The sequence below is a fragment of the Anastrepha ludens genome, chromosome 6 (genome assembly GCF_028408465.1).
Source record: "Anastrepha ludens isolate Willacy chromosome 6, idAnaLude1.1, whole genome shotgun sequence".
Lineage (NCBI taxonomy): Eukaryota > Metazoa > Arthropoda > Insecta > Diptera > Tephritidae > Anastrepha > Anastrepha ludens.
Genome location: NC_071502.1, coordinates 123861729 through 123887913, shown reverse-complemented (window position 1 = coordinate 123887913; position 26185 = coordinate 123861729). Strand labels below are relative to the sequence as shown.

The 26185-nt window shown below is 38.6% G+C and overlaps 3 protein-coding genes across 3 annotated transcripts; all 3 read left to right on the top strand.

Annotated features, from left to right (window-relative positions):
• The first annotated feature begins 4230 nt into the window (after window positions 1-4230).
• On the top strand, window positions 4231-6253 carry LOC128866928 (maltase A2-like). Its single transcript, XM_054107981.1, has 6 exons — window positions 4231-4731; window positions 4808-5082; window positions 5152-5462; window positions 5527-5836; window positions 5892-6020; window positions 6073-6253. Exons 1-6 carry the CDS (start codon window positions 4231-4233, stop codon window positions 6143-6145), a joined length of 1599 nt encoding a protein of 532 aa, XP_053963956.1. The 3' UTR covers window positions 6146-6253.
• Window positions 6254-15116: 8863 nt separating this feature from the next.
• Window positions 15117-19148, top strand: LOC128866808 (maltase A3). Its single transcript, XM_054107797.1, has 6 exons — window positions 15117-15584; window positions 17037-17497; window positions 17583-18035; window positions 18095-18546; window positions 18614-18757; window positions 18872-19148. The coding sequence occupies exons 1-6, from the start codon at window positions 15347-15349 to the stop codon at window positions 18996-18998; spliced, it is 1875 nt and encodes a 624-aa protein (XP_053963772.1). The 5' UTR covers window positions 15117-15346; the 3' UTR covers window positions 18999-19148.
• A 1820-nt stretch (window positions 19149-20968) lies between these two features.
• On the top strand, window positions 20969-23708 carry LOC128866991 (maltase A3). Its single transcript, XM_054108075.1, has 6 exons — window positions 20969-21566; window positions 21716-22309; window positions 22368-22475; window positions 22633-22976; window positions 23052-23192; window positions 23257-23708. The coding sequence occupies exons 1-6, from the start codon at window positions 21039-21041 to the stop codon at window positions 23321-23323; spliced, it is 1782 nt and encodes a 593-aa protein (XP_053964050.1). The 5' UTR covers window positions 20969-21038; the 3' UTR covers window positions 23324-23708.
• The last annotated feature ends 2477 nt before the right edge of the window (window positions 23709-26185 follow it).

Sequence of the window (26185 nt, the reverse complement as noted above, 5' to 3'; positions counted from 1 at the left end):
GTATAGTATAACCAGCATTTATAAGAATAATTTAAATTATTTTTTGTTGAATAAAATCCTTTTTCAAGGTGTTAAGAATATGTAAAAGCTGTAAGTTTTTGTTTAGTACTATTTTGTTTTTAAAGCTTTCACAGGTCCTGCTTGGTAGGACCGGCTTTCGGCGGGGTCAACAAAAATTCCTCTAAAAACAACAACAATTTTTTCAAAAGAGGCTTCCCAAAAAATAAAAAATAAGCTATGCTAGCATGTGTGATTCGCATTATTTCGATTCGCGAAAAATATATTTGAAATTCTAATTTGGTAGTGCTCTGACAAAAAAAAATTAATTTATTGAAGGAGTAATTTTTATAAAAAAAAATAATAAGTAATTTCATCATTTAGAGCTAAAAGAAATAGTAGGAAGTAGGAAATTTAAAATATTTATTGAAAGATGAACAATTTACTGGCATTTATGTAAATTGAGTGAATTAAAATCGCTCTGAAAGATAAAATGACTCAATTTTTTATAAAGAGTGTATCAACTCGACAGATGCATTAATTAGTGCAATACATTTGAGTATCCTGGAAGAGTTTAAGCACATGCAGCTTCAACTGCAACTCTTCCGTCAGAGGAAAAAACTGCAGCGGCTTCCGACCCAATTGATTCGACCCCATCCGGTCCTTCTCTTGCTCTTTGGTATCAATCAAGCAAACCAGAACCTCCCCCTGAGCTTAGTTTTGAGGATGGCGGAGCTGCTGTTCCAACGAGTAGTGTTTTTGTTGGTAATGAAAATGTATTAATAAATAGTTCATCCAATCTCAAATCAATTACTTGGAAGAAGAAGCACTTGCGTCTACAGGCGGATGAGCTCGTGTTCCAAGTGCCTTTTGATTGCTTCAAATATGTTTTGACAGATGAGTTTCTGAATGTTCGGGTGGTTTAGTAATCAGTCACTTGTTTGAAAACTTCATATATGTTTTTTCGTGTTTAGCATTGGCCGAGTAAATGAATTTATATGCTCGTGAAAAAGATGTCGAAACGCGGTTAGTAATAGATGGAGCTAAACTTCAACAATTTATTGGCATCATGTTCTTCATGCCAGCCTATCGATTTCCAAATGTTCGTTCGTATTGGAAAAACAAAGGGAATGTTTAATTGTTTCTCGTTTACTTTTAAAAACATTTTTTATAAGTACCTTATAGAAAATTAAAATATCGTATATCGCATGTATGAAGCAAGTGCCATCACACGTTTTGTTAAATAATTCCTTATAAATAAATCCAAATAAATACACATTTTTAGGGGTTCCTTCTTTTTTGTCCGGCACTGTACGTAAATTACTTCCACCAGTGTCGCGGTTACCTGGTTACGGTTATCAGCGAAATGTATGGCAGCACCGGATAGTCCACGCTGCTCTCTCTTGCTCCGGTTGTACCTATGCGTACGCATATTTTACTCTTCACTTGAGTATAAAAAATAGTTTAAAAAAACTAAAAAACACGTTTTTATTGCTAATCGAACTAAAAAGTAGAAAATAAATTTTAATGACAAAGGGACCTATAATGAAGTAATAGCAAATCGAACGATCAGTCATAGTCAACTACCTCAGAACAGAATTATAACAAAAATTAAGATACAAATAGAATAATTCAAATTAGAGTTAAAAGCGTGGGATGCTTGATATAGTAAATATTACAATCATTCTTTTGACAACTACCTATGTACAGAGGGTTATGAAAGTGAAGCAAAAGGCACCACCGTTTGCCAGCATTTGGTCACACATGATGGATTTTCTCCCAACTGCAACAAATAGCTGGGAATTGACCCTGTATGTGGCCAGCTGTACACATCTTCGCACAATAATGTTTTATCACTTACCATTTTATATGAGATTTATTTTCCTGTAGACAGCAAGATTCTTTAATTATATTAAGGAAAAATAGCGCAGACATGGTGTGCCTTGATGAGTTTTCATTTCCATGGCCCCTTTATGCAATAAGATAGATCGTGCTAGCTGATACCCGTTATAGGCCCGTTATAATGAGCCCGTTATGGCAACTAATTTCACTGATCGCTAAATAAACGGAAAACAAAAAACCTGCCAAGTTTCTAGTGTACGTTTTCCGGGGGGCAAGAGCGGCGCAAATAGCAACTGCTTAAAGAAGAACAATTTTGTAACGCGGCAAATTTTTATGGGTGGTGTTTTTTATTATATCAAATTAAATACAAACAAAAAATGGAATAGAAATTAATTGAGCCAATTAAAATGCACTCTTATCTTTTCAGTAAAAGCTTGAAAGAGCATAGAAAAGCCAGGCTTAAGCAAGTTGTCCTGAAAACTAAATGTGCGTGCCTATATCGAAGTTGTGGTTGCACCCACCGTCCATGATTACCATAAATTATACTAAACCCTTTTCCGCTTCCATCCGGATTTATTTTATAATATATTTCTCAACTAACAAAAGCCTCTTTATACCCAACGAAATATAATATTTGCTTTCACGACAAGAACATTTCTTTTTATTGTTTATGTGACAATACTTGCATAGTGGCACCACGACGGTATAACGCGTCACGTCAATCAAACGAGTTACCGAACGGACTCATTGTGAACGGCGGTTTACGTTCTACATCGGTATCGGCAGTACAACAATAGCGCTGCTCTCATGCTCAGTGCTTCCATTATCCGACTAAAGTGTTACCATTATCCGACTTGGCTTCAACTTTTCAGAAATTAACTAAATTTGGCTATTCCTCGAAATTTCTGCGACTTTTGCTCCTTTTAAAAGTCCCTTACTGATACAAACGCTCCGACTCTGAAAGTATTCGATGGGGTACCAGTTGGTGGTACCAGAGAAAGAGAAAGGTCTCCACTGCAGGTGGAGAAGGACTTGGCTTCACTTTTTTACTAAAGTGAGGCCGGGTATGTGAATGAAGCTCGGGCCGAACCGAATTTAGCATTCATTAAGGTAAGAATCATTAGAGGTAAGAATCGAGTTGAATATTGAAATGTTTTAATCGAAATATATAGGAAATACCCAGATTTTTATTTGAAGAATATTTTTAGTCTATGGGATACATTTTTTTAATCTCCTGTTTGGCTCATTCCGAGGTGCCATATGAAAAATTACCATTGTTTGGAATTTTGGGTTTCCAATTCTTAATTATTTAATACAAACATGAAATTTGGTCAAAACTAATACTTTTCGACTTTTTCCAGTTCCCAAAACTAAAAATATTTATGAAAGAACAGAGATTTGCCACTATAGATAGTATAAAGACCGCATCGTTTGAAAACCTCAAGGCGAAAATTATTGCGTGAATTGTAACGAGCTCGGAGCAAATTATAGTGACGTCACTGTTATAAATTCTCTTTATTAATTCATATGAATCCTTGCTCACTCCGCTCGGGAGCATAGGGCCTCGACAAGACTCCTCCGTCGTACACGTTTCTGGGCTGTTTTGTTTGTCAACATATGCTGGTTCGTGCAACATCGACCTTCGCCAAGTTGAGACCGCGACCTCTGCTCCTCTCCGGGTTCCCTTCCAGGTCGCGTAGTCTAAAATATTTTTAATATCCATACCATTAACAGTGAGCCACAAACTCGTTGCCACCGTACATAGATAATTGGATACATTTTGCTCGATAATTCCTTCTGCAAATAAATAAGTGAGATTTTCAGGATGTGGGGGAGTGCCAAAAATGGTATCTAAAGATGTTTTCACTCCCAGCAATGCAAATTTAAAGTCTTGGAAAATTTAGCCTATTAGCGTGGAAATTTGGGAACGTATCAATCACCCACTAATAGATCCCCCGAGTCTTCTGAAGCCATGTTGGCATTTTCAGTTTACCGAATATAGGTACAAATGTCAATATATGTAAACGCTTTTAGCTTTATAGTTGGCTGCAAATTCCCAACTTCCTAAAACTTTCAAATCAAATCAAATCAAATCAAATCAAATCAACCATCTATCAAATCAAATCAACCATTTATCATACAAATCGAGGGCTACTGAACATATCTACATATTTTTATCGAAGTGCTGTCCAGGGGTAAAATCGGTATGTTTACTCACAAAGTTTATAGCACAATATGCTCAGTGGTGATAACAATCACACAATCACAATTTCCGTCATTTAGTCATATAATATTTTATTTCCCTATTCGGGCAACAAATGTTCTAATCTTGATATATCTGGAGGTATAAATATAAGTTTGGCCAACAGTAGTCCGTTAGTACTTACCTCCATGGCTTCCGATACGTTACGATTGTTTACATTTGTGGTTTTCTGTGCTCTTAGCGCTTCTGCGAACACCACAGTCGACTGGTGGGAGTCGGCCACACTCTATCAGATCTATCCTCGATCGTTTATGGACAGTGACGGTGATGGTATAGGTGACTTGAATGGCATTACATCTCGCTTGGAATTTCTTAAGGAAATAGGTGTGACTGCTGCATGGCTTTCGCCTATTTTCGAATCACCGATGGCAGATATGGGCTGTGATGTAGCTAATTTCACGAACATTGACCCGCTCTTTGGGACAATGGAGGATTTTGATGCAATGATTGCAAAGGCGCATAAATTGGGTATAAAGATGATATTGGATTTTGTTCCAAATCACTCAAGTGATGAGTGTGAGTGGTTCCAGAAGTCGGTACGTCGTGAAGAAGGTTACGAAGATTTCTATGTATGGCATGATGGTAAAATCGATCCAGAAACGGGCGAGCGTAGTGAGCCATGTAATTGGGCGAGTTACTACTATAGATTAGTTATCGTTTGTATTTTTCCTTTTATCAAACTGTACTCTTTACTTCTTCTTACAGGGATCAGTCTTTGGTGGTTCTGCATGGACTTGGGTTGAAGAACGCCAACAGTATTACTTACATCAGTTTCTAGCCAAACAAGCTGATTTAAATCTCACCAATCCTATAGTGCGTGAACATCTCATCGAGGTGTTGGAATTTTGGCTTGATCGTGGTGTGGATGCTTTCCGTATTGATGCAGTACCATTTTTCGTTGAATTTCGTTATGAAAATGGTTCTTATCCAGATGCGGAGTTTTTAGACGAATACCAACAAAAACATGGCGGTGACACATTGTGAGGCACATACATATATACAATAGATTAATAGTTTTGTCTAAATTAATCAATTGTATTTCTCCATAGACCACAAATTGCCGAAGCTTATACCTCTACTGAGATCTTGAGCACGTATGTCAGCAATGGCACCTACAATGGTACTCAACTGCCAATGAATTTCAACTTTGTTGACTTAAGAGAAAGTTCCACTGCACAGACTGTTGAAGAATATGCCAAAGAATGGATGGATATAATGTGGACAAATCATAAGGTGGCCAATTGGGTAATAGGAAATCATGACAACAGTCGCCCAGCCACACGCATAGGAGTACCTAGGACAGATTTGATGACGATGATAGGGCATGCATTGCCCGGCATATCTGTTACTTATTACGTAAGTGCTAATTATCACTTAAGGAAATCCGTGTCACGACTGGCCATTTTTATTTCTAATTTAAGGAGATGAGATCGGCATGACTGATGTAGACATCGACTGCACAATAAGTTGTGAGTTCCGGGACCCAGAGCGTACTCCAATGCAATGGGACACTTCAAAGAATGCTGGATTTAGCACCGGAAACTCCACTTGGCTACCCGTCAATCCTAACTACTCATATCTCAATGTACAGACTCAGAGAGGCGTGGCACGTAGCGCCTTGAACATATACAAGGGAATGACCAGTTGGAAACAAACGGAAGCATTCAAGGCGTTCAAAGAAGAAGGTGGATTTTCGTATGGAGCTTTGAAGAAGCAGGTCTTTCAAGTTGTGAGGTTAGTTGAAGTGGAGATGTTTAAATTTCACAACTGATTAAAATAACGTTTTCAGAATTGCTGTTGGTCGTGAGGAGTACCGTTTACTAGCTAACTTCGGTACCCAAATAGAATATTTAGATGGTTTGACGAATAAGACTATGGAGTACGTGCTGCTCAATTCCTATTCACCTCACAAATATGGGCGTTGGCATTTTTGAAAAGTTACAAAATGTTGTTTTGTTTTTACATTTCAGCGACAAGGTCGATTTAAGCCAACGAATTTATTTGATGCCATATGAAGCGGTAATACTGCGGTGGACTGCATAAAGTATATTTTTATGTTTATGAAGGGCAGCACTTCCAACTGACTGTTCAAACTTTTCGCAATTGTTTTTAGTATAAGTTGGGTAACCAGTATTTGTTAGAATAATTTAATTACTTTATAGTGAAATAAAATCTTATTATGGAAATGCAAAAATATTTCAAATCTTCTACGAAAACTATGGATTTGCGAAAGATACCAGTTTTTGAATTTAAATTTCCAGGCAAAATTCATGCGCAGTGGCCGCCTTGTTATCAAACATCCTAAGTGACAAAAATGTTATTATTATTCGAAGGCCATTACGCACTGCGACCAGAGCTGATCTATTGTGAAAGGCCTATTTTATAACCCTAGAGTTTTAGGCTTTTTAAAAATTTTAGCACAATTTTGGGTTTGTTTTTCCAAAGATTGCATGGAGATACTACGATACCACCTAGGTGGTGAAGTCTCTGTCTGCCCAACGCAGGACATTCACAAAGCACATGTTCTGAGCTTTCTATGTCCATTTCGCAAAAGCGGCAGACATTGGTCTCAGATAGACCAATATTATTTAGATGGTACCTCAGACTGCAGTGACCTGTAAGGTATCCTGTTAAAAGACGCAGATCTACTCTGTTTAGTGAGAGAAGTTTGTCAGATATTCCTTTGTTGGATCTTAGGAATAGTTTGGCTTGACGCTGACCGGCACAGTTTAGCCAGTGTGCGGCAAGTTTTCTTTCTTCCTATTTCCTAAGGAATTCATTAATGTGGCCTTTTGTTAGTCCACAGAAAGGCTCAGGACCAGTAAGTTGCATATTTGCTCCTTGTTTTGCAAGGTCATCAGCCATTTCATTTCCCTCATGTCCTTCATGTCCCGGAATTCAGCATAGTGTTACTATGTTGAGGTTTCCTAACGTGTTTAGAAGGTTTAGGTAATCATTTACCAATTTAGTGGTGATAGTTGTTGATAGAAGGGCGTTTAGAGCCGCTTGGCTATCTGAAAGTATGTAGATGTGAGTACCTCTCATTTTCCTTCTAAGGCATTCTCTCACACATATTTCAATGGCATGTATTTCTGCCTGGAATATTGTTGGGTAGGATCCCATCGGAATCGATTTTTGAATTTGGGCCCATTGATTCCTGCCCCTGTTCTACCATTTTCCAATTTGGGCCCATCAGTAAGCCATAGCTGGGAGCCAGGTTTGAAAGTGATAGAGTTGGTTCTCCAGTCTGTTCGTTCATTAATTATAACTTGGAAGTTCCTGAGGAGTATTGGTTTGGATGATAGTATAGCATCCCTATGAAGAATGGGACTATGTAGGAAGTCTTCCAAGATTTTTAAATGTCCTTTCATATCCCCACTTTTAAGTTCAGATATACCTTTTAATCTTAAGGCACTCGAGCGAGCTTCCCTTTCAATTAGAATTGGAAGCGGTGGTATGTTCAGGAGCACACCCAATACCACACACCCTGTAATACCAACACATATCAGGCGATGCAGTGTGCTTAATTCGTTGCTGCCTTTCTTTGCTTGACCTTGGGCCACCATGCTAAGGATGCATAAGTGACTATGGGTTTCACAACTGTGGTGAATGTCCAGAAGGTCATTCTAGGGTTTAGTCCCCATGTCTTACCAAAAAGCCTTGTACAGGCAAAGAATACCCTTATGGCTTTTGAAGTAACTCTCTCAATATGGGAATTCCACGTAAGCGTTTTGTCAAGACTGACGCCAAGATAGTTCGCTTCTGTCGAGAGTTGAAGTGTTGTTCCATTAAGGGTCGGACATTTGAGATTTATGTTCCTTCTCCTAGTAAACGGTACAAGTTGATGGAGAGCCCTTTTTCCGTGCACCATTTGTTTATTATTGTAAGGGCTTGCTGCACGCGATCCGAAATGGTTTCCTCATGCCAGCCTAATCATAAACTACTAGGTCATCAGCGTAACCCTGAGTGTGAAATCCTAGGTTATTCAGTTTGTGGAGAAGTTCATCTATGACTAGAGTCCACAAAAGAGGAGAAAGTACGCCACCCTGAGGGCAACCTCTTATGGCTTTAATAGATTTGATTGTTCCTCCTAGTTCGGTGCTGATCGTCCTAGATTTCAGCATGAATATTATCCATCTAGTGATGGGTTCAGGTAGCTCCTTTAGATATAGGGCATTATAGATTGCCTCATAGGAGGTGTTTTCAAAAGCTCCTGATATGTCAATAAATGCACATAGAGCTATCTGTTTGGACTCAATAGCCTTTTCAATAACTGTTACCAGGCTGTGTATTGCAGTCTCAGTGGATTTGCCCTGTTGATAGGCGAATTGAAGTCGATGCAGTGGGAAGTTAGCTAGATTGTTTTCCCTAATATACTGATCAACTATCTTTTCCATTGTTTTTAGAAAAAATGAGCTGAGACTAATTGGTCTGTATGATTTAGGCAATTGTTCGGGTTTTTCCCCTACCTTTGGAATAAATACGACCTTAACCTCAGCCTATTTTGTAGGCAAATATCCTAGCAGTAAGCTTGCTTTGTATAGTCTGGTCAAATTAGGGATAATATGGTGTGCACCCTGCTGTAAAAGACAGGGGAATATCCCATCAGGATCAGGAGATTTGTATGGGCTGAAAGTTGATATCGCCCATTGTATCCGCTTTTCATGGAATAGCTTGTTTGCTAGTTTTAAGTTCTCAGCACTGGCAGATGTAGTAGTTTCTGCCGGTACAGAGATATCGTCTAGCACAAGTGATCCAGGGAAGTGAGTGTCCAGCAGAAGTTGACTGGTTTCCTCTGGATTCCTTGTGTAGCTTCCATCTGGCTTTTTCAGGGTACTAATGCCGTTTGAGTGATCTTTTAGTAGGGCTTTTTGGATATGAATAGCATCCGGAAGACTACAAATCTTTTCACAGTGATTCCTCCAAGTAGCCCTTTTAGATTTCCTCAATTCTTTATTGTAGTTGGTTAGGGCTGTTGAGTAGGAGGACCAGTCCCCCATTGCTTTAGCTCTATTCTATAAGGTTATTGTTTCTTTACGCAGGTTGGAAAGTGTACTATTCCACCAAGGAACATTTCTTTGTGGCTTTTTCACTTTTGCTAGACAACTTTCGTGAAACGCAGATATTATATTTGAATGTAGTTCGTTCGATTCGAACTCAACCTCACATATAAGCTGAATGTGACGCTTAGAGCAGTTAACACTTTGTTCTAAACAGAAGTGAAAGTAGTCCCAATTAGTTTTTCTGGGGTTTCTGTAAATTGTCATTTGTGGTTTGGTTGCACCTAATATATATCGAATCTAATATGTCTGTGATCCGACATATGTAGATGTTTCCTCTGACACATCCCAATTTGAGACCTCGGACAAAACATTATGGAGTGATGTCAAGGACTTCTCCCCTGATTGCATTAATGAATGTAGGTTCGTTGCCTCGATTTAGGATAGATATATTATATCTAAGTAGAAATTCAAGACGGTACTCACCTCTTGGATTTATGTTTGTGCTCCCCCACCCTGTGTGGTGCGCATTTGCATCACAGCAGAGAGTCCACCGGAGACGTTTTTGCTGACAATATTCCACCAGGGCTATAACCTCCCTTGTTGGAGCAGTAACCTCATCTCCTGGAAGGTAAGCGGAGGCAAGTACTACCTCATGCTCACCTTTGCTCGTTGACACTTTTACCCAAATCGCCACCAGGTCTTCTGTAATAAACTGTGATATGTGGATAAAGGTTAGTTGATTATTTATTATCAACGCCGCTCTGGGACGGTCTTTGTTAGCAGCATATATCAACTTACCGTTTACGCTCTGGAGTCCCAGAACGACTCCTTTACGTACCCATGGTTCTTGAATGAAAGCTACATCCAAGAGTTCTTGGTTAAATCTCCTCGTAAGCACGTCCGAGGCTGCTTTTGCGTGATGGAGATTTATTTGAAGGCATCCGAGCTGCCTTGTGATGTTGTGAGGTTTTCGCTTTGGCCAGGTCATCTAGTGATCCTTCGTTTGGCAATGGCTGCCTTTTTCTTGCCTCGGCTGCTTTTCAGCAAGACTGCTTCCTCAGCGGATATCTGATCCCCTCTTCGATCCTTGTTGTGGCTGTGCGCTTTTTTATCCGCCTGCAGCGGGGGTCGCATGCGAATTCCCTCGGCCACGTTATGGCGCCATGTGCCGGACGTGGTTGGCTTTTCTGCCTCGGGTCTGGAGCAGCTGGCCTTATCGTCCTGGGCCTGAAGCCGTTGGAGTCAAAGTTCCCGCTTCCTCAGAGCTTTGTTTCGCCGAGGGTTCAGAGTCCTTTTCGGTAACCTTAGGCGGATCAATCGGACCTTTAGATTTTGGTCGAAGTTGGGTTTTATATTACCGAACCCGTAGTTCAGCCAATTGTTGGATGTTTTTATGCCTTCTGCGGAGATTGGGTCGATAGCAATAGTAATTTCTACCACAGTACCCTTGCGCACTCTGTTGAGCACCCGCCAGTCATTCGTGTTGAGGCCCTCGTTTTGGCCGTCAAGGAGGCTAATAATATCCTCAGTTGAGGTGCTGTCCAATTCTGGAAAGTGACCAACGAAGATTTGTGGGCGCGGTATATCTGCCTCCTGTACAATTTTCAGCTGTGCATCTTTCCACGGCTTCAGCTTAGGTACTGCTTCCTTTAGCCAATTAGCCGTATCATCGCAGCCGCATGATATAACTATATATCCTGGGCGAAAGGTGCAGCTATTAAATTTGGGCTTTGCAGCACCAGTCTGCTTTTTCCTTATGGCCTCCAGGATAGCATGTTGTATGGCCGTGAGTTTTTCCGTCGACCATATTATAGTTGGATAGTCAGGAGGTATTATACCCAACTTCGTGTTACACGCCGCGTCTTTGTAAGACATTTTTGTTGAGTCTACCTTGACTTCTGGATTAGGCACTGCTACCTTTGGTCCTTCCGTTTCGGTAGTCTCGTCTGCCTTTTTTCCAACGCTAGAGCTCCCCCGTAAATTGGCACGCTTAGGAGAGCTTTGCTTTGGCGTGGTGCTGCTGGAGCGTTGTCGCTTCAGATCAGCTGGTTTTTGAGCCAATTCTCTTGCCTCGTCAATGCTGTGACCTTTTCTCAGGAAGTACTTTAGACGCTTTCTGGCGGCACCGCACAGCCGCACCTTGTCTTCATCCTTTCGTCCTGAGTCACGAGTGGGAGAAGATAGTAGTTTCTCCTCTTCCTCTGGTGATATTGTAGAAGCTTTGCCATCTGGCCCCAGGGCCATGTCGTCAACTTCAATATCCTTGATTTCGCTGGCACTTACAAAAATGTAAGTGGACTCACCCAATAATTTGATTTAAATGATTTTAACCATCGAAGTGAACACTTATTCGGTACCCTATTTACGCGCCAACAGCGGTGGTCGGAACTCTATTGTTCTGTGTGTGAGTTCTTAGTAGCGATTATCTTGACGATAACAAAAATTCTAAGAAATCTTAATAGTCAACATCGCAATATTTCGTATTATTTAGAAATATTTGCCATTCTATTATATTTGGGTAATCGTGAATTTTTATCATCGTGGATGCCCGTATATATGTAAGCACGTAGGGCAGATATGTATGTCTTCTAAATTCACGAGTCCTGGTGAATGGTAGCTATCTTATTTGCTGTGCGTCAATAGCGTCGATGTCAACCCGATAAAGATCTTCAAAGCCTAAATTTCGCCTTGCTGAGTTCTGTATTAACGTACTAATGACTACTACATTTGCTTCTGGTACACCCGGTTCATATTCGCCATTTACACGTTTGCGTAAGAAATCGTCGCATTTACGTCTTACCAAATGTTGGTGCAGACTTTAGTTCGGAAATACATAAAGAAATGCTCCAGATATGGTAAAGTATCAAAAGTACATACTTTGTTGGAATGATTTCACTCAAAAAAAACTATGGTCTGTCAGACTCACGCACGGTAGAAGTGAAACTTCTAAGTTGGTTGTTCCATGCATGGGAGCCCCGGTTTAGATCTCTCCCCCTTCTCTCGTGTTAAATTCAGGTTTTCATATTTTTTTTTCTATATCACTCCACATAAATTTGTACTATTTATTTTTGTCCTTATTAGCTTCAAATTTGACACTTGGGTGCAATGTTGCACTTGACGCTGACATTTCTTTGCACTTCCAATGGTATTTTTTGCCTACTTTTGGCGCGTTTATCAATTTGCTGTGATCACCGAAACGGTTGAAATGTCATTTTACAACCTTCTACTTCAACTATCGTCACTCGTTTGACAAACGCACTCATTGTATCGCTTCATCTCCTCCATACCTACCATCTATTTACTTCACAGCAGTTTCTTATTGCTTTCCCGCTTACACACATTCAATCGGCGCTTTATCTGATACTCACACACAGCACTCATTTGCACGGGCTATGGCTATCTATAATACCCGTTGTCGGTTGTCGATTGTCGGTTGCCTGCATGTCGCCAGTCTACTTCAATGCTTACTTGTGTGCTATATACATTTCAGAATAGGCGAGAGTGGGAAGGAGCAGCTGCTCCTTGGCCCCGCCCATTTGACGGATTTCGGTAACGCTCCGAACTTACCGTTTCACTCGCCTATTTTCAACCTGCCTTGGGGCCCCCGACGCGCCTAAAGAAGTTTCACTTCAAAAACGAAAAAAAAATTACCAGATTATTAATTACTTCCTATTATGTGAACGAAAATCGTTTCTAAAAATTTTCCATATCGAACTGTCATCAGCGGTGGTAACTGGGAGTGAGCTTCAACCACTTACTAATGGATCCCTGGACTCTTCTGAAGCCAAGTTGGCATTTTCGGTACGCTTAATTTACCGAATGCCAATACAGGTACAAATATCAATATATGTATAAGTTTAGGGAAATATCATACATTATTTTTGCGCAAATGGTTTAAAACTGTTTTGTGATCGATCTTTAGATCCTGGGCGATGCTATGACTACTAACATGTCGGTAAACTTCGATTAGGTTTGTGATTTTATCGACATTTTCAACAATGGGTTGAGCGTGATCGAAGAAACCAAAATTGCACGTAATTAGCTCATCCAGTACCGGCACCATAAACTCCATTCATAATTTCAACGGCCTGTCTTGCATTTTCGCCTTTATAAAAAACTCTATAATGTACTGAATTTTCTCTTTGTTTACTTCTATGGTTAACACCCTGTAACTCTCAACTCAATGGAAAACACAAAATATACCAAGATAATTTTTTTTTGTGTGGAATGTTACCTTGACAACGAGCATAAACTTTAACTTGTTTGATCGATACTTTACGAGATATCGAACATTTTAACCATCTACCTAGAAACCGAGGGACTTCTTTTTCTCAGGCTAATGAACATTTGCATATACATATTTTTATCGAAGTGCTACGTTGGGATAAAATATCTCGGTATGCTTACCTACAAAATTGGTAAACATATTTGCTCACTAGTGATAAAAATCGCTCCACACACTTATACTTCAATTGACGAATATTGTACAGAATTGATGTGAAGTGCTTTGGGATTTCCGTTATGCATTCATATAATATTTAATTTCCCTAATCGGGCAATAAATGTTCTAATCTTGATATATCTGGAGGTATAAATATAAGTTTGGCCAACAGTAGTTCGTTAGTACTTACCGCCAGGGCGTACGATACATTACGATTGTTACACCACAGTCGACTAATGGGAGCTACCCCTACACCATTATTGATCTGCCACCGTGCTTTACTCTTTTTTCGTGTCTCTGAGAATGAATTCTGTTCTCGTGGGTCGTCCAACATATTGTTTTCCGTCAGATCCAAACATACATATTTATTTTTGGAGTTTACTCCTTAAGAAACGATATATAAGGCCCAGGGTATGAAAAATATGGGTAGTAAAATCGTGTGAATCACCGGAAGTGTACGCTGACGGAAGTGACGCGTTGCCCTTTTTCTATATTCTAGTGAGAAAAAGCACTGCCTACCTTGTGGCGCTACTTTGTTGGTGCAAACTTGTAGGAAATATATTTTCCTTGTGGGTGCGAATTTCTAGTGAGAAAAGGCACGCATATCTTGTGGCGCTTGGTTGTTGGTGCAAACTTCTAGGAAATAAATTTTCCTTGTGGGTGCTGATTTATTGTGAGAAATAGCACTGCCTGCCATGTAGCGCTTGGTTGTTGGTGCAAACTTGTAGGAAATATATATTTCCTTGTGGTTGCTAATTTCTAGTCAGAAATAACACTGCCCACATTTTGGTGCTTATTTCCGTTTCCTATCTAGTGCTTGTGCGTTCGTTGAGAACCTATATACATACATATACCAGTGATACCCTGATTACGTATTGTAAGCAATATTAACAAAATACAATTTGCATATAACTCGACTCTTCCTAACATTTGGAGCTCTTTGGTATATACGCACATGTACATGTCTATATCTATCTCGGTTCTTTCGTGTTATTCCATATAACCGTGATGTAAACAAAATTATAATACCTTTGGACACGACTGCGCTAGTATAAAAATAATCTAAATTAACAAAAACTAAATCCCTATCATTTTTATATGTATGTATGTGCATATGTAATTTATTTTATTTAATCTACTTAGATTCTACTACCTTTTTGTCAATTCAACCACATAAAAAATAAAATGAGAGTGCACACTGGTAGTAAACAGTGAAGCCGTAAAAGAAACGAATACCCGCGTTATCGACAGAGCATTCCCACAATAACAAAAAATGTAAGTGTACGTACATATGCAGATATATTTAATTGAACATTGCCTCCTACTGCGTTGCGGTTTGTTGTTTAATCAACAAGGGGTATAGTCCACAAAAACCACAAATAAGAATTCTCCCGAAAAACGACGATTAATCTAAAAACAAACACAAACAGAAGAGAGAGAGAGAAAGAAAGAGAGAGGGAGAGATAAACGCCAAAACACAATATAAATATGTAAGTGTTTATACAAAACTTATGCTTTGTATTCATCACGAGTACAGCAAAGTTATACTCTTGCTCTTCATCCTATTTACTAAAGTGTGCTCGTTTGAATATTAACTTCTGCCGTACCGTTACATCAGTTTGCCTTGGTTAATCGTTGTGTTAGCATTAAATGGTGTGTGAGTCATCACGGTGAGAGTTGATCATGCAAATATAAGGGAGATTCGTTGTAAAAACAAAGTGAATTGGATTTTCAATATTATTACTGGAAAACGACAACTCCATATACATACATACATATAAGAACGGATAGATAGCAACAATGCAGCTTCGGCGCATATTGTTAGTTTTGTTTGTGTCAATTTGTAGTGAATTCGCTGGTGTAAGCTCTGGCGGCTTTCCAAATTATCATGCAAATTACGATTTTATCGGGTGGGATAACCATCTGACTTTGAAACAACTGAATGCAGCCCAAAAGTGGTGGCAATCGGCGACCTTCTATCAAATCTATCCAAGGTCATTTAAAGACAGCGATGGCGATGGCGTAGGCGATTTGAAGGGTAAATTTATACGTGCATACATACCTATCTATATACATACATACATACGTATATAGAATACAAGTCGAAAAATGCTTAGAATTGTTGGTAACAATTTTCTTAGCATTTTTGCGGTTTGTGAAAATTTAATTATTAATACTAGAAGTTTGATCAAGGGCGTAGCCAGCTAATCACAAAGGGGGGTCACCCAGATTTTTCTGAATATTCCAATTTATTTAAAGAGATATAAAATATTAAGCAAAAATAAAAAACAGGGTTTATATTTTTTGTGAATTCATAGAAAATGGGAAAATACCCATGACCTACCCCATGAGTTTTAAAAAAAGGGCTACAAGGGGAGTAGAGGGGGTATTCTACTTTCTAAAAGTGAAACCTCACTTGTCGGCGGCTTATAGTTTTTAAGTTATTTGATTTCAAAATTTGTAAAATGGACCAAGAATCCTCCTATTTTGATTATTTCAACAAGCCGAAGTGCTGCCAGACATCGTATAAATAAAGAATTTTAGAAGATAATAAATGAATAAAAATATACAATTTTACAAATTATTTCTATATTATATACGTCTATTCATATATATATATATATAGGTATATTTATGGATATATATACATATATATGTATATATTTATATACATACATATATATATTAATGCTTGATTTTCAGTAAAGTATGTTTCATTGTATGCATTTTGAGTTTACAGATTTGTATTTGGTGGGTGTATTTAGATTTGTATTCAAACAAAAAAAAAGTTATTTATATTATTAATATTTCATACATTTGTATGTTGTATTTGAAAAATATAATAATATTAATATTTGATATATATATATATTTATACATATATTTTATTTTAAACAAAAATACGTCATAAAATTGAATTTATATATATTTTATTAAAAAAAAAAAATAGCGCCGCAGGCGAAAATTTGGAATAAAAAATCAGGGCATTGCCCTTGTTTGCGTTTAAAAAGCTTCGGTATCACCAGTTTTGGTTTTACATCATCAAAATCATCTTTGCAACGAGTTTCGGATGCAACGTAGCCAAGGAAAATTCAGCATTATTTTGCTACGAAAACCTGCCACTTAACGATGATATCAAGCAGTCGAATATTTATCTCGCAGTTGTGAAAGTTTGTTTTTTGCTTTTCAATGGAAGAATTTGCTGGTAACTCAGAGGCATCTTTTTAATAAATAAATTATTGTAAGCTCTGTATATGATACCCCCACCACATCGCTGAAGATCAATGAGAATATCTATTTTTGCCTGCACAAATTTGATATCGGTAATAAATGACAAAGTTATTAACTAAAATATTTGCAAAGGCTTTGGAAATTCAAATACGTGTTGTTACTTGTGAAGGGGGCGCGCGGCAGCTATGTCGCCCCCTCTGTCCACGCTCTTGAGTTTAATGAATGATGAATCAACAATTTATCTATATTCTTTTTGTAGGCATTGCCCAACAGCTTCCTTATCTGAAGGAAATTGGCATCACTGCGACATGGATATCACCTATCTTCACTTCGCCTATGGCCGATTTCGGTTATGACGTGGCTAATTTTACCAATATCGATCCAAGGTTTGGCACTCTTGACAACTTCGATGCCCTTATTGCTAGATCTCGCGAAGTTGGCGTGAAGATTATTTTGGATTTCGTTCCAAATCATTCAAGCGACGAGCACGAATGGTTCAAAAAATCTGCAGCTGGCGATAAAGAGTTCAAAGACTTTTATGTTTGGCATCCTGGACGCATGGTGAACGGAACACTCCATCCGCCAACGAATTGGGTGAGTGTGTTTCGCGGTTCGGCATGGCAGTGGCATGAAACACGAAAAGAATATTATCTGCATCAGTTTCTGAGTAAGCAGCCCGACTTGAATTATCGCAACCCAAAAGTGCGCACAGAAATGAGTGTAAGTATGTAATATAGGTATATGTTACATATGTATGTATATATGCAATAAAATACAATAAAATTAATTTAAAAATGTCTTACAGGATGTCTTGCGGTTTTGGCTGCGTCGTGGTGTCGCCGGCTTCCGTATTGATGCAGTGCCGTTTGCATTCGAAATTGCACCCGATGCAAAAGGTGATTGGCCTGATGAGCCTCGTAACGATTGGGTCATTGATCCAGATGATTACAATTATGTCAAACATATCTACACAGTGGATCAACCGGAGACTATCGATTTGGTTTACGAATGGCGACGCGTGTTGGACGAATTTCAAAGGGAGAATGGCGGCGATGAACGTGTGATGCTAACCGAGGCTTACTCACCCATTGATGTTGTGATGAAGTACTATGGCAACGGCACAGCAGAGGGCGCACAGATGCCATTTAATTTTTTCATGATCAGTTGGCTCACGAATGACTCGGATGCCTTTCACTTTGCAGAGACGGTAAACACTTGGTTGAAAAGCATGCCGCAAGGACGCACGGCCAATTGGGTGGTAAGTTTACAATGACGGAAATCACCTGAGTTTGCTTGTTAAATAAAGCTCGTTTAAAGATAGGAAACCATGATCAGAATCGTGTCGGCTCGCGACTTGGTGCCGATCGCATTGACATGATGAACATGCTGACGAACATGCTGCCCGGTGTGAGCATATCATATTATGGCGAGGAGATTGGGATGACAGACGTGTGGATTTCATGGAATAATACAGTGGACCCCTCAGCTTGTCACACCAATCCCGACATCTATGAAAAATTCTCCCGTGATCCTGAACGCACGCCTTTCCAGTGGAGTGATGACAAGAATGCTGGTTTCAGCACATCTTCGAAAACTTGGCTTCCATTGGCGGACAACTATAGAACGGTGAATGTCCAACGAGAACGCGATGAACCGCTGAGCCATTTAAATATTTACAAGCAGTTGCATGCGCTGCGAAATGAATCGACCCTGCGTCATGGCAGTGTTGAAGTGAAAGCGGTGAACAATAACGTGTTGGGTGTAAAGCGGTAAGCGGATTGGATATGAGGACTTACATACATATACTTTTTTTTCAAATCAACTTTTCCTCGTTAGCATGTTGTTGAATGATAACACTTATGTGTTGCTGATGAATCTGCACGATTCGGCAGAAGAGGTGGATTTGAAAAACGTTTTTGGCAATATGCCGGATGAATTTGAATATGCTATCGTGACCAGCAAAAGCAAGGCGAAAGAGGGGTAAATACTCATAACAATAAATATGAAAATTATTTCTGTTGTCAAATGTTTTGGAAAATTATTTGGAAACTATTTGCTTTCTTGGTTCTAACTCCCAAACGCTTGACCTTACAGAGATGCCGTAAAATCCTCGGAAATTAAATTGTTGCCCAAAGAAGCTGTTGTATTGCGTTCATCCACCAAATTGACCACTACAGTGGGCTATTATGCTTATTATATGCCAAAGAATGGCCAAGAATAGATCAAAGTTATTTGTAATGTGTGATTCGTTTTAAATTGTTTACTTTTGTACTGATATTTTAATGGACTGAAAACATATGTCTTTTTAATCTTTAACTTACGACGTGGTTGTAAGTGTTACACTCTCTTCTTTTTATACGCCTCTATGTATTTGTTGTATAGAAAAACCTACTGAAATAAAGTAACAATTTTTCAAAGAAAACCAAAAAGTCTTTTATTTTTCTTCCCCAATATTATAATTAAAATTAATTTAGATTTGTTTATTTAAAAATTTGACCAGTATGACATAAAACATTAATTAAAAGAAAGAAAATGGTGTAAATATTATGAAAATGATGTAGATATGTACACACTTACATATACATATGTATATGTATGCTGAAAAATTTCATCCATTAGCTGTCTGATTAATATAAGGCTCTCTAAATGTTAAAATAATTTACATATACATACCTTTTCAATAAATTGTTAATTTATGAACATTTGCTCAGTCTGCTTGGGTAAACTCGAAGATCCAGCTCGAGGTCATACATAAAATTATTTTTAAAAAGTTGAAAGTTTTGATGAAATTATGGAAAATTTTGATAAACTTTCATCAATTTTGCACAAAGTTTGAAATTTTTCGTTATGTGATTTTTGATGTATTTTTATAAAACAGGGTGTATTTGTAAAGAAATCCAGGTGTACGAATTAAAAACGGTAAGGGTAAGTGAAATATATGTACAGTTATACGGGTGCCAGGCCACACTGGTGTATCAGTGTGTCAGTGGCAACGAAAAAGCTGACGCACTTACCAGAGCAACACTTGCAGTTTTTGGATTTAGCTGCTGGTGTTCGCTAGACAAAATAAATACAGTCACAACAACAGTAGCCACAACCATGATCAAAGCAAATATAGCAACAACGATATTAAGCCCGCGGTTTCAGCTGCTACGGCTTATATGATTTAAGCTCCTAGAAAAAAGTCAATACTTTTAAGTAATTTTTGTAATGACCAGAAAGAGAAATTATAATGCGAATAAACTGTTAGATTCTAGAAGTCAACAAGTTCAGTTTTATTATTTGAATAACTGCGGACAGCACCAAAAAGGATTAACTCATTTCAATTAGATTTAAAAACTAACTCAAGTTTTAAGATTGGCGCTTTTTGACTCTTTTTTGGTTGTTTGGCTAAGATCCTCCTCCCGTGGTGCTCGTCTTGATGCTTTCTACAAACGAAGAGAGGAGTATTTTCATAGCAAAAATACATTCGGAGGTTTACCATTGCCTGTCGAGAGGTGACAGCTTTAGAAAAACTTTTTCTGTAATTTGATATTTCATACTCGGAGATTCAAACCTGTGCACTTCTAAGTGGTAGTCACGTACAACTAAGTAAAATACGAGTATTTGTTTACTTTTTCTGGCGCTCACTGTATGTTTTCGGTCAGATGAGGTACTTGTGCTTCGACAAGACGATTTTCATAGGTACTGCGGCACTCCACCTGGTTGAGCTTCACAGTTTTTGATAACCTAAATACTGCTTGCATTTCAAGGGGAAGTAATGGACAAGCCGGGAGCATTGAGCAAATATCTAAGTACCTGCGATTGTGAATTGCTCCCAATCTCAACAACATTTTTTTCTCGCTATTTGTACTAATCACATCTTGCAGAAAACAAAAATTATCGCTTAACTACATCTATCAACGTCATATCAAGTATTTGTTTTCAAGCATTGGCGGCTTACCTGCAATGCTCGAGTACCAACTGTGACCACTTGAAACGGAAACGAGTAATTAAATCACTTGAAATGATCCCCCCTCAGACGAATTGAAGCCATTGTTTACCAATAACTTTGGAAAAATTTGAAAAGTGCACCACATGAAGAGTGATGAGATAATAACCAGAGCATGCCGAGGCTGATAATGAGACATTCGATGAGATCGTTAGATATTGTCATTCAAATTGCAATGAAAGTCTCTAAATAAGCACCTGCTCTACACTGCTCGAGCAGTCTTATTTAGGTCGTTCTCAGTGCCGTGTCATAAACGCTTTTTCTTCTACAATGAGCAAAATGATAACGTTACTATTGCTGCTGGCCGCTTCCCAACAGCCCACTTTGGCGTGTGATGGCGTGATCGGTCAGACTGCCACGACCATGACTACACGCGATTGGTGGCAGTCGGCTCAATTCTATCAAATCTATCCTCGTTCGTTCAAGGACTCCAATGGAGATGGTATCGGTGACTTGCCGGGCATAACATCGCAACTGGATTATCTGAAGGAGCTGGGGGTCACTGCGGTTTGGCTGTCGCCCATCTACACATCGCCCATGGCGGATTTTGGCTATGATATTGCGGATTTTTTCGATATTCAACCAGAGTACGGTACACTAGACGATTTCGATAATCTTATACAGGAGGCAAATAAGCGTGACTTGAAGGTGATATTAGATTTCGTGCCAAATCATTCAAGTGATGAGAATGAATGGTTCAAGAAATCTGTGCGACGTGAGAAGGGCTATGAGGACTACTACATGTGGCACGATGGCTATGTGGATGATGCAGGAAATCGATTGCCGCCGAGCAATTGGGTGAGTTAATTGAGACCTTTGGAGGGTTTGAATGAACAGAGAAGAAATAGTGGAATGCTATGCCAGTGAGCTGTCGCCTGACACAATTAATTCTGTAGCTATATTTTTTTATTAAATAATTTAAATTTTATCTCATTTTTCTTTTTTAGCTCCAAGGCTTTCGTGGCTCTGCTTGGGAGTGGAATGAGCAACGCCAACAATATTACCTCCATCAATTCGCAGTTAAGCAACCTGATTTGAATTACCGCAACCCCACTGTGGTGGCACAAATGAAGCGCGTGCTCAAATATTGGTTGGATCGTGGCGTAGCCGGTTTCCGCATTGATGCCGTACCCTGGTGTTTTGAGGTCTTGCCCGATGCAACTGGCCGTTATCCCGATGAGCCCAAAAGTGATTACACAGACGATCCTGACGATTCTAGCTACCTCTTGCATATCTACACACAGGATCAGCCTGAAACACTGGACATGGTGTATCAATGGCGTCAGCTACTGGAGGACTACCAACGCATACATGGTGGCGACACGCGTGTGCTGCTCACCGAGGCTTGGTCACCACTGGATTATGTAATGAAATTCTATGGCAATCGAACGGTCGAAGGCGCACAGATGCCTTTCAATTTTCAATTCATCGTTGGTGGCAATGGTGATAAGAATAATACACAGCTACCGGCGTCAGGTTTTGTGAAGATCATAAGCAGTTGGTTGGACAATATGCCAGCCGAACACACAGCTAATTGGGTGGTGAGTAGTCGGTGGCGAAATTTGCGTTTACTATTAATATAAATTGCCATTCATGTAGATGGGCAATCATGATCAGCGACGTGTAGGCAGTCGTTACGGAGAACAGCGTATCGACACAATGAATATGCTGCAGATGTTCCTACCGGGCGTTAGCATCACGTATATGGTGAGTAAAGTGCAGTTGAAGGTTGAGAGCTTTAAAGAGAGCAATATCTAGTACTGTAGAGTAAATATAGTGATCAGAGCAACGCAATCTGATAATATGCGCTGAGCATAAAATTCTCTCTCTCTCTCTCTAACACATGTTTGTTACACGCTCATAGGGCGAAGAGATTGGCATGACGGATTTGGATATCTCTTGGGAAGACAGCCGGGACCCAGCAGCTTGCAATTCAAATTCAGAGATTTATGAGCAATTCACTCGTGATCCAGCGCGCACACCTTTCCAATGGAGCAATACTGAAAATGCTGGCTTCTCGACCAACAGCACCACTTGGCTGCCAATCAATCCGAACTATGTGACCGTAAATGTGCAGACTGAGAAGGCGGCTACGAAGAGTCATTTGACAATTTACAATCAATTGGTGGCATTGCGAAAGACCAAAACCATGCAGCTGGGCGATGTGCGTTACAGTGCTTTTGGGGATAATATTTTGGCCATTAAGCGGTAAGAGAGCGTGAGAGCGAAAACTTGCAGTATTTATATAAAATTTTATAAAAAATATGTTTTGCTTACACTCAGTTCTTTGAAAAATGAAAAGACATATCTTTTGTTGGCCAATGTGCTCAACTCCGATGCCACGGTGGATGTGACTAGCGAGCTGAAGGTCAGCGGCAATTTTAAGACTATCATATCCAATATGATTTCAACTGCAAAAGAAGGGTAAGTTAGTGGAAAATGAAGTGAGTGCGAATATGGATGAATAGAAATCATAATTTCTTTCCAGCGATGTCATCAGTGCTGATAATATTCTGCTGAAAGCATATGAGGCGATTATAGTGGAATCAGAGTAAACTTGAACATGAGTCGGCGGGAGAATTTGAATTTTGTAATATTAATTTTATAATGAGAGTGTTGCTTAACGAATTATGTTAATTATTTTCAAGAAAAGTTATACTTTTTTAGTTGCTTATCTAATAAGAAGGGATTTGAATTTCAAACTCTCTTAACGCAATGCCAGTTTTGCTTCGAAAATATCGATTAAATGGCATACATTTTACCTTATGTTGTAGTTGCTAAGCTAAAATAACTTAAAAAAATGTATTATTATGTGTATGTACGTATGAATGTATAAATATTTTTTTATTCGCATTACTCGCTGCAATGTATATTTTTAATATAGAAAAAATTAAAAAAAAAAAATACATCTAAAATTGATTGCTGCATAGTTGCTGACAATTACCGATATCATTTTGCATTTTTAAATTTTCATTGCAATAAATTGGGAATTTATTTAAGAGTTCATATTCATGGGCCAATCCATGTTTCACGGCAATAAAATGCATTCGAAGTGGTCAAATCTTATCACACTTATTATGTTTTCAATTTTATGAATGTTAAGGTATGCGCTAAAAAGTTCCCTAACCTGTCGCCCACTTCCCGCTGCATATTTGAATTTATTTCAAAATCAGCCAAGTGTTTAAATATTTTTTGCAAAGGCAAAGAACGCCTTTATATACATACTTATGGACACGCAAAATATTTGTAGAGCAAAAAAATTGTTGGAATTTTGACACAACAACATGAACAAAGTTTCGCTGCTTGCGCACTAACTTTGTGAAAAATCATAAAGTGTGATTGATAACTGAAAAATTCCTGCTTCGTGGCGCAAGCACAAAAAAGCCGGAATAATTTTGCAAAATGTGAATGTACTTGTATTCGAAAGCACAATGCCGCTCGTACAGCTTGGGTGAATACACACTTATTAAGTTGCACATTAGAGTGAGCACATGTTTTTTTATTTAAAAATTTATCTCTAAATAATTGAGTAAAAAATCTGATGTGAAGTCCACGAAATTCTCGAAGTAGTGCTACTCATATGATGGCCTACATATTTTCCGTAATATTTTCTGTACAAAAAATGAAATTAGTAAAAACTAATCTTCAAATGTACAAAAAAAATTATAATCAGCTGATTTGTGCACCAAAAAGTCGCTCTTTCGTTTCTGAACGTGGCTAATAAAATGTACACGGAAATCAAGCTGATCAAAAGAAAATAACAACATGACTAGTAAGAGCCATGAAGCCGTAATTGAAGGTAATGACAGATGTCTAATTTTCACCCTGTGTTGGTCATCTCGAGCTATTTAAGAAATCCCTGCTGCCCTCCTTGAAGACCTACAAAATATATCAAAACTGAATTGCGCTTTGCGGCACAAAACGTGGGCAAAGGAGAGCGTTAAGTTTGTTCTTGCTACAAAAGACAAAATGCCAAGAAAATATTGGTTAAAATCGTGCTTCGCTTCATTGAAGGCAGGCGGAAAAGTTGGCGTGCATCACTTTTCGGCAACGGACTTCGAGATCGGGTCAGATCGGAAAAGCGCGAAGTTGTCTAGTGGTGCTCTTCCGATGGCCCTCGAAATTTTGCATTACAGGAATGAGTCCGAGACGACGAATCCTTTGGCTGACATTTTTATGCAAATAAAGTAAATCAATTTTTTTGAAGTGTAGTTTTATTTGAACGAATTTTGATTTAGATCATAAACGTTTTAACGTGTGTTGCAGCTGGAAAAAGAATTGGCCCATCTTAAGGAAGGACTTGTGAAGCCGAGTCTGCGGTGCAAGTTAAAAAGTAGGAAGAGCGAACCAAAACAATTCATTGGACTTGGGCCGATGTGGCGCAGACAAAATTTAAAATTCATACATGGATTAGCATAGGTCTTATGAGACTGAGAAAATATCCTTTTTGTAGTAAACTTATAGGTTTTGAGATATGGGATGCCACAGCTTTTGTGAAACGCATCGAAAGTTGCAGAAGTCATTAAAATCCAACAATTAGGTTGATTTTATTTCTGTATGGTTTTGGTTATCACAATTGTTTGTCATTTTCTAAAACCTTAAAAAAATCATAATAAATTTGGAAAACATACCGATAGAAATTCTCAAAATAGATGCCAATCGCAAGCATTGTGATAAAAATTTATATGTGACAAGTCCAAGGAAATGGTTAAGTTAAAAATATGCATAATTAAGGACCATTTATAAAATAATACAAACTTATTCTGTGGCTTACATCGATCTTTTCCAATTTTTTGCTACCTTTTCAGAAATCACTTACAGATAAACTTATCACCCCTGTTCCCTTACTACCAAATTGCTGCGATGGATTTGAGAAATCAGTTGCCAAACTTTACACAATCTCTTATTTGTGAATTATGAACAAGAGCGATCAACAATATTTCTTCCATTAGAAATTTAAATTTTATTTAAGATTTTTTAGTAAAAAAAATATAATAGAGTAGGGGAAAATGGGGAGTTGTGAGACCCAGGGAGTTGTGAGACATTGTTACCTTTCGGCATTATTCATTTGTTTACATTCGATTTTAAGTGTCAACAAGTGTTCTCGATGCGATCTCACTTTTCAGCTAGCATTGGTCATATTTACACGCATTCGACGCGTCTCTCCAGTTCCGGTGTTTTGGAATTTCTCGGTAAGTTTTTTTCATCATTTGTTTTGCGATACATTCGATCAGTTGTTGAAGCAAATTGCAAATGTTAATTTATACAAATTATTAATTGTCCTATTAGCTTTGAATTTACACATTCACTTGGGCATGAACGTTCGATGTGTTTATGACTACGCGGCCATTTATAAAGAAAACGATTTGGGGAGTTGTAAGACACCGTTTTTTTCGACGTTTTAACGCATCTTTCAT

Coding starts and splice junctions, on each gene's coding strand:
- LOC128866928 (XM_054107981.1), top strand. CDS start 4,231: ATGGCTTCCGATACGTTACGATTGTTTACATTTGTGGTTTTCTGTGCT. Junction 5,837..5,891: donor CAGGTCTTTCAAGTTGTGAG/GTTAGTTGAAGT, acceptor TAACGTTTTCAG/AATTGCTGTTGGTCGTGAGG. Junction 6,021..6,072: donor TATTCACCTCACAAATATGG/GCGTTGGCATTT, acceptor TTTACATTTCAG/CGACAAGGTCGATTTAAGCC.
- LOC128866808 (XM_054107797.1), top strand. CDS start 15,347: ATGCAGCTTCGGCGCATATTGTTAGTTTTGTTTGTGTCAATTTGTAGT. Junction 17,498..17,582: donor AAGTGCGCACAGAAATGAGT/GTAAGTATGTAA, acceptor AATGTCTTACAG/GATGTCTTGCGGTTTTGGCT. Junction 18,547..18,613: donor AACGTGTTGGGTGTAAAGCG/GTAAGCGGATTG, acceptor TTTCCTCGTTAG/CATGTTGTTGAATGATAACA.
- LOC128866991 (XM_054108075.1), top strand. CDS start 21,039: ATGAGCAAAATGATAACGTTACTATTGCTGCTGGCCGCTTCCCAACAG. Junction 21,567..21,715: donor GATTGCCGCCGAGCAATTGG/GTGAGTTAATTG, acceptor TTTCTTTTTTAG/CTCCAAGGCTTTCGTGGCTC. Junction 22,476..22,632: donor GCGTTAGCATCACGTATATG/GTGAGTAAAGTG, acceptor ACACGCTCATAG/GGCGAAGAGATTGGCATGAC.